This window comes from Zootoca vivipara, chromosome 6 (assembly GCF_963506605.1).
Source record: "Zootoca vivipara chromosome 6, rZooViv1.1, whole genome shotgun sequence".
In the NCBI taxonomy this organism is placed as follows: domain Eukaryota; kingdom Metazoa; phylum Chordata; class Lepidosauria; order Squamata; family Lacertidae; genus Zootoca; species Zootoca vivipara.
In genome coordinates, this window is record NC_083281.1 from 87,999,106 (window position 1) to 88,011,356 (window position 12,251).

The window sequence follows — 12,251 nt, forward strand, 5'->3', positions numbered from 1 at the left end:
CAGGGTTGGGACAGGGTAAAATTTTACAGAACACGCCTATTGGAGGGAATGATTGTGTGCAAAATGAAGGGGGACTCTGAAGGTGAGAGGACTCTGAAGGGAGACTCTGAAGGTCCATTTAAGAGAAAAAGGTCCATTTAAGAGAAAAAGGTCCATTTAACACAAAAAGCCACTGCGGCGCGTGGCAGGAACAGCTAGTATATTTATAATATACAGTCGTACCTTGGATCCCGAACGTCTTGTGAGTCTAACGTTTTGGCTCCCGAACGCCGCAAACCCGGAAGTGAGTGTTCTGGTTTGCGAACGTTCTTTGGAACCTGAACGTCCGGCACGGCTTCCAGTTGGCTGCAGGAGCTTCCTGCAGCCGATCGGAAGCCGCGCCTTGGTTTTGGAGGTCAAACAGACTTCCGGAACGGATTCCGTTCGACTTCCAAGGTACGACTGTACTGAGATAAAACAGCTACTTGATCTTAAAAAAAGGACAAAGTCAGAAAGAAGGAAATATAAGAAAAGGACAAATCTAAAGGAGGAGAAAGCAAGAGAGAAGGAAAACAAAAGAAAGATAATAATGAAAGGACTTCCGGCTCTCTGCAGCTGCATATGATATTCATTCTCCAAAATCCAACCATTCTATCTTCTATAAGCCAGCATTTTTCTGAATCATCAAATCCAGATATTACAAGTTCATTTTCTCTTTCATGCAAAAAGTCCCTAAGAAATTTCCAATCCTTAACAAATGTTCGTAATGATTTTTCTCGAATTAAACGTATTAGCTTAAGCCATCGGCCAAGTCCAATGATTTAATCAGCCATTCTTCTGTCCTGGGTAAGGCTGTGTCTTTCTGTGTGCATGTTACAGTCTCACCGAAGTAATCATATTGGAGTAATCTTCCACAATCCTTTTCTACTTGTATGTCCATTAATCCTTTAAAAAAAATTATTATTTGGTTTTTCGTTTTTACAGCGACATATCCAACATACAACATAAAAACAAGATTCCAAGGAATCTCTTAGGACTTTCCTTACTCCCCTATGTGGGTACTATTGTTAATCATTTCCTCCTGCATCTTTTATGATAATCCATATCTTTTGCCTCTCCATCATGTCCAAAATTCGCTCTTAAACTACAAGTGGTACTCCAATCCTACTAACAATTTTAACAGTTTACAATGGTCTTTAAGGTAAGTTATAAAATTTCCCCATTCCTTATTTTGGTCTTCCTGATTCTTCCTGTCATTGTAGCCATTTTGGCATAATCTGTCTCTGGGCCAATAACATCCGCACAGCCGTGGTCGCATACAAACGTCTTTTCTTTGGGATTTCAGCACATAGGTGCATTAATCCTGAAATAAAGAGTTTGGCTTCGATTGGATACATGTATTAGCCTTTAAAATCTGCTGTATCGATAGGTGTACCATCTGTATATGTATCTTGACAGCCTCTCTCCTTGTGCCCTAGGTGCGAGTGGGGTCTGAGGACACTGAGAGAGCACAGTTCAGCCTCTCCAACTCGGCCAGCTCCCGGACGATCACCGAGGGCATCCGCTTCACCGGTGCCTCAGAGCTCGCTTTCTCTTCCTTCCACACTCTCCCACGAGATGTGTACTACTGGGTGCTGCCGGAGCGCTTCAGGGGAGACAAGGTGCCACCTCTCAGGGGTGCTTCTGCTGTATTTCCTGTAATAGGGTTGGACTATAGAGGACACTTGGGGGGAATCTCCCTACCCTGTGATTTCAGGACAAGGAAAGGTTGAAGGAGGCATCAGAAGCCACTTGTGGGGCAGGAAATAGGACATCCCAAGTCAGGCATTTAGTCCACCTGGCACAGAACCGTCTACTGTGGTCTCAACCTGTGAGCCTCTTGGGCTTGACGATCGGAAGGTCAGCGGTTCGAATCCCCACGACGGGGTGAGCTCCCGTTGCTCTGTCCCAGCTCCTGCCAACCTACCAGTTTGAAAGCACCCCGGTGCAACTAGATAAATAGGTACCATTGTGGTGGGAAGGTAAACGGCATTTCTGTGCGCGCTGGTTTCCATCACGTTGTCCCGTTGCACCAGAAGCAGTTTAGTGATGCTGGCCACATGACCTGGAAAGCTGTCTGTGGACAAACGCCGGCTCCCTTGGCCTGAAAGTGAGATGAGCGCCACAACCCCATAGTCGCCTTTGACTGGACTTAACCATCCAGGGGTCCTTTACATTTACCTTTACCCTGCCTGGCAGCAATCCATGATATTTCACACAATGCAGATGCTCTACCAATAAGCTATGGTCCTTCTCCTAAAGTCCTATTCTATTTATTTCATAATTTATGGCATTTGACTGTTAAAATGAAACATAGCCCAAACTTCTAAATGGTTTCTAGTCCTCATGATTCTGACTAAAGATTCTAATCCTCATGGGTATGACTAAATAGTTGATTTGAATGGAAACGTGGGAAGCTGCCTTATATTGCTGTTATTTACTATGATTATAAAATAGATTCAGATCCTGGATTTTTTGACAATTGTCTTCAGAGCGACCTGTTTGTCCATCTAGCTCAGCACTGTCGACTGGCAACAGCTCTCTGGGATTTTGGGGCTAGGGAGACAAGTCTCCTCAGCCTTACCTGCTGCCAGAAATTGAACCCAGGACCTCCTGGAGCCAAAGCAGGTGCTCTACTCACTGAGCTATACAGCCTCTTCCTAAATGAATGGCCTGTGGTGGCCTGTTCTTTGCTGGAGGTTTTTAAGCAGAAATTGGTGTGCCATCTGTCGGCAGTGCTTTAGCTGTGAGTCCAGCATTGCTGAGGGTTGGACTAGATGAGCCTTGGGGGGTCCCCTTCCAAACTCTGCGGTTCTGCGGAATGGCTCTGACGCTGCCCCTCTGTGCCTCTTTCTCCAGGTGACCTCCTACGGCGGAGAACTGCGCTACACCATCACCCATGACACGTTCCCCGGCTCCCCTGCACTGCGTGGCCAACCTGATGTTCTGCTGAAGGGGAATGAGATCTTCCTGGAGCATGTTGCTGAAATGAGCCCCCTGCCTGGCTCACCCACTACGTTCACCGTGCCCTTCCGGGAGGTGAGACTTATTGTAGATGATAAAAATTAAAATTCATTTCTTTTCTTACCTGCACTGATGATAGTCATTGTTTGGATGTGGGGCTTTTATTCATTTCCGCTGTCACACAATCAATCAATCAATAGCTGAACTGGGTTCCACACAGTCACAAAAACAAATGAACTGAAAAAGCCACAAAAACAAAAACACAAATAGCAAGAACAAAAGCGCCAAACTTAATCCGTTCCGGAAGTCAGTTTGACGTCCGAAATGTTCGAAAACCAAGGCGCAGCTTCTGATTGGTGCAGGCGCCCCGGAAACAATAGCCGACAGCCGCATTGGATGTTCGGCTTCCGAAAAACGTTTGGAAACCAGAACACTTCCGGGTTTTCAGCGTTTGGGAACCAAGACATTTGAGAACCAAGGTACCACTGTATGAGAAAGCACAAACCTTACCCTCCTGCTACCATTCCTTTCAGCAAGCCTGGCGTCGCGCAGATGGTCAGAAAGCCACCCGTGAACACCTCCTGATGGCCCTGGCCGACATTGACGTTTTCATGATCCGGGCCTCCTACTCTGACCAGCAGGCGGAGAGCAGGTAAAAAGGGGTCTTTGTCCCTGGTCAGCATATGGGGAATGGGGAATGGTGCTGGTCTGTGCCAGATAGGAGCTGGGAACCCAGGGGATTCTGGGAAGGCCAGCTTCTGGGGACTAGGTAGGGCGGAAGGATCCATGAGTGGTAGAAGGTTGGTGGGTGAGAAAGAAAGATATATTTTGGGGCTACTTACCGTAGCAGGTGGCGGTGTGGGTTTTTTTTACTGTTAAAGTGTCTTGGTATTTTAGTATAAACTTACATTTCTAACCCGAAAGGTTTCCATGGGGATCAAAGACTTAGAAGGGACCCCCAAAAGTCATTTGGTCCATTTTAGTATTAAGTGCTATATAAATGTACCAAATAGAAAGGGTGGCAGGGAATAAATAGGTTTTAAAAGAGAATTCCCTGGATGCCAAGATCCAGGTTTGGGACAAGTGCTCTTTGGTGAGAGAACCCCAGCAGAGATTTAAAATCACAAAACATGCAGCAAAGGTGAAGCGTTGAAATGTACATTGGCAAATGGATTATTGTAACCAGGACGTCCGACACGGCTTCCGCTTGAGTGCAAGAATCTCTTACAACCAATTGGAATCCACGCCTTGGTTGTCGAACGTTTAGGAAGTCGAGAGGTGGTCCGGAATGGATTACGTTCGACAACCGAGGATTGACTGTATTCAGTAAACATTTTCAAATCTTCTTAAAACGTACATTCATCTTGTTCTCTTATTCTATATATTAAGTCTGCAAGCTGCACATATTCTGTCAGCTTAAGTTGCCAATCTTTGCTTGGGGCCTCGCTCGTTTTCCATTTTGGGGCTAACGAAACACGGTTCACAGTACAGTCGTACCTTGGAAGTCGAACGGAATCCGTTCAACTTCCAAAACATTTGGAAGCCAAAGCGTGACTTCCGATTGGCTGCAGGAAGTTCCTGCAGCCAATCGGAAGCCGTGCCAAATGTTTGACTTACGAAAATCATTCGAAAACTGGAACACTCACATTCGGGTTTTGATCATTCGGGAGCTGGTTTGTTCAGAAGCCAAGGCGTTTGAGATCCAAGGTACGACTGTAGTAGCATACATAAATAACCCATTTCGACACCTGGGAATTTCAGTCTGAATTATCCCCAACAGAAAGAACTCTGGTTTTTTTGAGGGGGGGAAGTACTTCTAAACATTTTTTTCAATTCGTAATGGATCATTTCCCAATACTTTTACCTTTTTACAAGTCCACCACATGTGAAGGAATGTTCCCTCCGCCTCTTTGCATCTCCAGCACTTATTTGATTCAGTCTTATACCTCTTGGCAAGCCTACTCGGAGTTAGATACCGTCTGTGAATCATTTTCATGTAGTTCTTTTTCAAAGAATAACTGTGGCCTCTTCCTCCTTGCAGGATCTCTGCCATCCACATGGATGTGGCAGTGCCGCACACCACGGGACTGAGCCCAGCCCTGGAAGTCGAAGACTGCACTTGCCCGCCAGGATATCGCGGCCCCTCCTGCCAGGCGAGTGGAGCGCTGAGTCACATCCAAGTCCGACTCGGGAGTAGACCCTGGGGGTTCTCAAGTCACCTGGCACAGTGGGGTTGGGGGCTGACCATGGGACAGGAAGGACCGATCCCTATGCCACACCCTTTTGCTGAGCCGAGCCCTGCCCCCCCTCTCTCCCAGGATTGTGACGTCGGCTACACACGCACAACCAGTGGCCTCTACCTAGGGACCTGCGAACGCTGCGACTGCAACGAGCACACCGCCGAGTGTGACACCGAGACTGGCGACTGCCAGGTGAGACCTCCTAGGGCAGGTTGGCGTGGAGGGAAGGGGAGGGACTCCCGTAGTAGCAGGGTGGTTTGGGGAGGTCCTGTGTGAGGTGTGAAAGGTGTCATGGGGCGGAGGGAAGTGTCAGTCCCAGGAAGCATGCCCCAGATTAGTGAAGGCCGTGGAATGGGAACTGTTCTGTGATAGCAATGGCATAATGGCATAGCCCACACTACCGTGGCGATGCCAGGCAAAAGAAGACAGGGGTGGTAACTGACAAAAGATAGACATAATATATTACAAGGACAGGAAGAAACACTACGGACAGAATAATTGCCACACACATGAAGGAGAGAGTTTGATTGCTTCATCTGTAGGTGTAGAAATCATTTAATGTGTCAATACGTATGGAAGTTAAAACTGCAGTTGCTATATAAGGGATTGATATTTTGACTGGAGCGTAATTGAAATTTATAAAATTTTGGAATGCAGAAACAAAGTAAACCATTAAATCAACAATTCTAGCACACAGGGGGGTCACCTAAATCGTGTAACTAGCATCTCAATGGTATTATTAATTGTATTATAATTTGGCATTGTTATAATGAAGCTATTATTGGATTGTTGTAATTGAAAACGACTAAAATTTATTATTTTTTAAAAAAAGAGTGGACAGGGGTGTTTCTCATTTTCTTCCCAAGATGATGTGGAATCTAACTCGTTCGAAATAGCACTTTCTGGTGAATTAAACTATAATTTCTGGTCAGTTTGAACTAGTGAAGAGGTAGAAGAAGCTGTTTGGGTGTGGGCTCCTCCAGCCTGCTCTTTGATTCTTCGCCTGTGATTCCTGCATTGCGGTTGGGCTAGATGATTCTTTGGGTGCCCCCCCCCAAAAAAACTACAATTCTGTGATTCCTAACATAACCCACATATAATTTGTTTTGTTTCCCAACCATTTGTTTCGGGGATCCCCTACAAGGTTCCCTTCCCTTGCTGGAATAAGGCTTTAGTGAAAAGCATTCGATTGTGTTGAGAGGGTGGTGAATTATTATGGCCACCATCATCAATAATATTATTATTATTATCCACAGGCCTGCCAGCACAACACGGAAGGACAACGGTGTGAGCGCTGCCAGCCAGGTTTCTTTGGCGATGCCAGGCGTGGGACCCCTGGAGACTGCCAGCCGTGCCCGTGCTACGGACCATATTCTGCTAGCCAGTAGGTACCGCCTGCCAGCCGTTCTGCAGCCCCCCTTCCACCTTTTGAGCGAGGGGTGGTTTCTCTGGGCTGCTAACTTGCCCCCTTTCTCTTCTTCCAGACTTGCCAAGACCTGCTTTGTGGACACAGACGGGCAGCCCACCTGCGACTCCTGCGCCCCGGGCTACATTGGGCGCCAGTGTGAAAGGTAGGACGGCCGTGATGACTCTGCCAGGGAGGGGGTGTAAGAATGAGCCCTCTGGCTGGGGGGGGGAGGGAGAAATTGCCCACTCCTGGTGTGATTGGATGGCGGGGTGCCTTCTTCCTTTGGAAAATTCAGTTGGAGCTCAGTAGGCAGCGAACAGCCTACTGGGCCAGGGTGGGGGAGACCCTCCTACCACCAGGAAGCTCTCAATGCATGACCATGGGCTGCTTCACTCTCGTTCTCTCTCATCCTACCTCGCAGGGTTGTTGTGAGGATCAAATGTGTGTGTGGGGGGGGTGTTGTTGCCCCGAGAGCCAGCAGAGATGTGGCTGGCAGCCTCGCTTCTGACTTTCAGAGAAGTTGTTATGCCAACAGACCATTGCTTATTTTAACCATTCACAATGGTCTTTAAGATAATTTATAAAATTTAAGAAATTTATAAAAAAAAATCCCTTATAATAAGACGAAACCTTAACACTAAGCAAAGTCTATACAGGACACAACACCAGAAGAAGGAGAGACAGGACTACAGCTTATTTTACCACTGTTAGCAGGCTCTTCTCCAGGAACATTGGGAGTGATGTCTGTTATTTGCAGATGGGGTTCTTGCTCTGCATCAATAGTTTCCCCCTCTTCTGGTGCCGAACACGACACATTTTTACATGTGCAAATTAAGAGTTGCCTGTATAGAAATACTTCCATTAAAAATAAAAATGGTGCTAGTTTGGTTGCTTGCTAGGGGTCCTGAACACACTCTCTTGCATAGACTAAACTCCACAGGGATAATATAGAGTTTCTCCGCCAAGCGAAAATGGAAGCAGAAATCTGAAGATGTCAGAAATTAGGAACCGCATAGAGGCAGAAGGAAGTCATTCAATAAACCATGGGAATAAAACCAGAGACTAGGCATAGATAAGAAAGTGAGACTTGCAAGGAGAAAAAGGATAAGGTGAAGATAAAAGAAATCCTTACTGGAAAGATGTGTTTATAACAATGTCATCGACAGTTTGTATTTCTTAAATTACTGTATGTTTTTGACAAGATACGTTGTTTAACATTCTTTCTATTCTCTTTTTCTTTCTATTCTTTTCTTTTTCTTTTTTGTTTTCTCTCTCTCTTTTTCTTTATAACAGAATATTGTGTCTCATTATGTGTAACTTTTAATGTGCAAATAAAAATTATTTAAAAGGGGGGGGGAGAACATACTCTCTTGCTCCCGGCAGCCAGGGAGGTGAACTTGGGTCCTTCCAAATCTGGAAGGTTGGGGGGGGGGTGATGACGATGGGCTGAAGCAGACCCTCAGACTTTGGCCCCTGCTCCTTTCATCCCCTTAACTCAGCCCTCTTCTCTTGGGCCAGGTGTGCACCGGGCTACGTGGGCAACCCCAGCCGAGGGCAACCGTGCACAGGTGAGTCCGGCTTCTGGGGCTAAGGGAGCCATCCGCCAACAGAGAAACCAGGTTTCCGTGGCCAAGTGGCTTCGATTGTTTCTGGCATCCCATGAAAAGCCTCCGTGGAGGATTTGATTGTCGCAGCCTCCAGTGTTTTGGACTTCCGACTCCCAAGCTAGGAGGCTGAGAGGAGTTGTAGCTCAAAATATCTGGGCTGCCGAAGGCAGAATCATAGCCTTGGGGCAGGTGGAAGGGGAAATAGTCTCACTCCTTCACCTGCCAAGTACCTGCTGCCCACAGCATTTCCCTTCCACTTCTCCCCCAGCTACAGACTCTGGCCCCCGATGCCACTGCGATCCACATGGAAGCATCAGCACCCATTGCGATGCCAGTGGGCAGTGCCATTGTAAGGTAAGGCAGGAGGGGGGCACCCCTGGGGGGGGGGAAGCACCTATCGGTCTGCATTCCCCCCCCCAGCTCAGAAACCTTTTCCTTTCCTTTCCTTTTAATTTTTTTTAAACTTTCAGGTTTTCATCATTAACACCATTCAAACTTAAATTCAACAGTATTTATACAATTGTGTGGTTCCCTGACCCCCCTTCTGGTTTTCCGCAGATACATTTGTTAAAATTTTAACCACATCTAATTCATATATCCAGCTTTGATTAAATCCTTATTTACAGTGGTGCCTCGCTTAACGAATGCCCTGCTTAACGAAAGGATTTTTCGAGCGGAGGTTGCCTCGCTAGACGAATTCGTTTTATGAAAAATTCGTCTAGCAAATCGCGGTTTCCCATAGGAATGCATTGAAATTCAATTCATGCGTTCCTATGGGCAAAAAAAATCCATGCATTCCTATGGGATTCGCTAGACGAATTTTTCATTATAAGAAAAGACCCGTGGAACGAATTAAATTCGTCTAGCAAGGCACCACTGTATTCTTTTACCTATTAAAAAATTACAAGTATTACTAATGTCTTTAAATCTTTACATTGTTCCTTAATGTACTCTATAAAATTACACCATTCTTTTTTAAATTTACTGTCGTCTTGGTGTCTGATCTTCCCAGTCATTTTTGCCATTTCGGTATAGTCCCTCATTTTCATGATCTATTCTTCCTTGATTGGAGCTGCCCTGGGCAAACAGTATTCTTGCAGCTGTCGTTGCATACATAAACAGTCTTTTTAAGTCCCTTGGTATTTCTTCTTCTGTGATGCCTATCAAAAAAGCTTCTGGTTGTTGTTGGTTTTTTTTTACAAAAGTTATCTTAAATATTTTTTTCAGTTCATTATATATCATTTCCCAGAATGCTCTGGCCTTTTTGCACGTCCACCACACGTTGTAGAACGTGCCTTCATTCTCTTTGCACTCCCAACATAACGTTGATGGTGTTTTTGTACATTTTCGCTAATCTCGTGGGAGTCAAACGCCATCGGTACACCCTTTTCATATAATTTTCCTTCAACGAACAGCATGCGGTGAACTTCAAATAAATAGTGAGAAACTATTGCCAAAAATGTTGTTGGAATGGGAAACGAAAGATAAAGGGCTAAAAGCAGGAATGATTCATTGGGCAAGAGATATGGGGTATAATATACAATTTGCCAATTGGGAAAGATTATGGAGGGAGGATTTGAAGATCAGAAACAGCGCATGCTGTTTCCACTCGCCTTTTCCAGCTGCCCTTTCCTTCCCCGCCAGACCCTCCTCCTTTTCTGAGCCCACTGCCTGCCCATCGTCCTCTTTACTTTGCGCTCCAGCTTTTCTCCGTTCCCCTTGCAGGCACACACGGAGGGGCCCTCCTGCAGCAGCTGCCGCCTGCACCACTTCCACCTGAGCGCGGAGAACAAGGAAGGCTGTTTGCCTTGCTTCTGCATGGGCGTCACCCAGCAATGCACCAGTTCCTCCTACCACCGGGACCTGGTAAGAGCGGCACAGCATCTTGCCTTTCCTGGATTTCCAGCAATTTCCTTCCTGCTGGTCTTGGGAAATGTACCAAACAATGTTTCACACACACTGTTCCCGGTGCCACATAATACTCCTTCCACATTTGTAAGAAAGCAATCTTTTAGTAAGGCACACTTTGGAACTCCCTGCCTATGGACCTTCGCTCTTCCGCTTTCTAAGCTTGCTAAAGGCGTTTTTGTGTAGGTGAAGCCTATCTGGATACGCAGAATGTTGACAGGCGTTTTAATCTTGATTTTGGCTTACTGTTGATTTCTTTTAAAAAGTGAATGCTGTAATAATGTTTTTTTAAAATATTTTATGTATGATTTTCAATTTTGCACATTTCACTAATTTTATAATCCTTTTAACATTTCAAAACTTGACTTCCTTCCCCATCTTTCTGCAGTTCCTTAAATTTATTTTTAACTAGCTGGCCCGTGATTGTCCCCACCCTGTCCCGATCCATGATCTATTCTGTTTGTCCCCCCCCCCCCCCGGGTTGGCTTATCCCGTTGAATGTCCACTGGAGGGCGCAATTTTTTTGACCACAAATCCAGGTTTTTACCTGTGTTAGGGGTGTCAGCTGGTCAGTGTAAGTGCATGATTACCTGCTCACATGTGACTCTGAGGTTGTGGCCAAATTTCAGGACGATCGGGTAAGTGCTTGTGGGAGGAAAGTGGGGAATAACACACATGCACCTTCACCATTTATATATATATAGATAGTAACTATATTTCATAAAATTCATAGACTTGCTATCTACGGGACCGCCTCTCCTGGTATGCCCCGTGGAGGACCTTAAGGTCCACAAACAACAATATTCTGGAGATCCCGAGCCATAAGTGGCTAGATTGGCTTCTACTAGGGCCAGGGCTTTTTCAGTATTGGCCCCAACTTGGTGGAACGCTCTTTCCCAGGAGACCAGGGCCCTGCGGGATTTGTCATCTTTCCGCAGGGCCAGCAAAACAGAGCTGCTCCGCCTGGCCTTTGGGTTGGACTTAGTCTGACGCCTGCATTTTTCCTCCCTCATGGCTTGAATTTATGGACTACTCAAAATGAGGCTGCATTTTAAATTTTAATACTGTATTTTAATTAATTGCTTTTTATGTTTTATTGTAATTTTATTGGTGTGAGCCGCCCTGAGCCCGGTTCTGACTGGGGAGGGCGGGGTATAAAAATGTGTTGTTGTTGTTGTTGTTGTTGTTGTTGTTGTTGTTGTTAGCAAACCCTCAAAGCAGTTTACAAAGAGAACAAAAGTATGAAATTATCAGAAATCACACCTTTAAAACATTCAAATGATAAAACCAATAAACTAAAAGCAGATTAAAACATACACCCACATTCTACAATGTCTGGGGAAGTCTGCCTAAAGAAAAATGTTTTATACAGGTGCCAAAAAGCGAAGGCGCCTTGCCTGATGTCAATAGGCAGGGAGTTCCAGAGTGTAGATGCTGCCACACCCAAAGATTAGCTTCTTACTGATGCAGAACAAGTCTTACGTGCCACCTGTAAGAGTCCAAGTTCAGCAGATCAAAGTTGCAGTTGGTTGCGACCCTCTGCCATCCCACCTGTGCCATCTCTGCTCTTTCCCTGCAGATCACCACGCCCTTCCTTCCCAGAAACTTCCAAGGATTCTCACTGGTCAACCGCCAACACACCACCCGGATCGAGACCGGCTTCGCGGTGGAGATGTCCCCCGAGGGCCCCCAGCTCTCCTATGCCCGCTTTGGGCAGCTGGGGGAGGAAACCTACCACTGGCAGTTGCCGGAGACCTACCTGGGTGACAAGGTGAGAGCCCCGCTCTGTGGGATGCAGAGAGTGGTGCCTGCAGTTCTTGAGCCCATCCCTGTTGCATCTGGTCATCCTCCCTGGACAGTCTTTTCGTTTCGTGTTCCTTGTGGTCTGTTGTGAACCAAGGCACTGATTTTTTTGGGGGGGGGGGCGGGATGGCAATTCATAGGGTGTTTCCAGAGAGAGGTGAGCCAGCAGAACCTTAGCTTTGAAGGTAAGTCCATGGCTACCAACTTAAAGGAGGAGACAAAAGAGAATGGAAGGATGCTAGGAGGCTGATGAGGATTCAGTCGGACTATTGGGTCCATCTAGCTCAGTATTTGGGACGCGGG

At 46.2% G+C, this 12,251-nt stretch overlaps 1 protein-coding gene across 15 annotated transcripts in view; it reads left to right on the forward strand.

The window, feature by feature from the left end:
• HSPG2 (heparan sulfate proteoglycan 2) overlaps positions 1-12,251 on the forward strand; it is a 202,675-nt gene that overhangs the window by 105,225 nt on the left and 85,199 nt on the right. For all 15 annotated transcript variants that reach the window (XM_060276274.1, XM_060276279.1, XM_060276277.1 and 12 more), the window contains 11 exons: positions 1,458-1,640; positions 2,878-3,057; positions 3,516-3,634; positions 5,024-5,135; positions 5,301-5,414; positions 6,479-6,606; positions 6,707-6,793; positions 8,149-8,198; positions 8,506-8,591; positions 9,963-10,103; positions 11,725-11,916. In XM_060276274.1, coding sequence (XP_060132257.1) covers positions 1,458-1,640; positions 2,878-3,057; positions 3,516-3,634; positions 5,024-5,135; positions 5,301-5,414; positions 6,479-6,606; positions 6,707-6,793; positions 8,149-8,198; positions 8,506-8,591; positions 9,963-10,103; positions 11,725-11,916 — 1,392 coding nt within the window. The remainder of the gene's footprint in view (positions 1-1,457; positions 1,641-2,877; positions 3,058-3,515; positions 3,635-5,023; positions 5,136-5,300; positions 5,415-6,478; positions 6,607-6,706; positions 6,794-8,148; positions 8,199-8,505; positions 8,592-9,962; positions 10,104-11,724; positions 11,917-12,251) is intronic.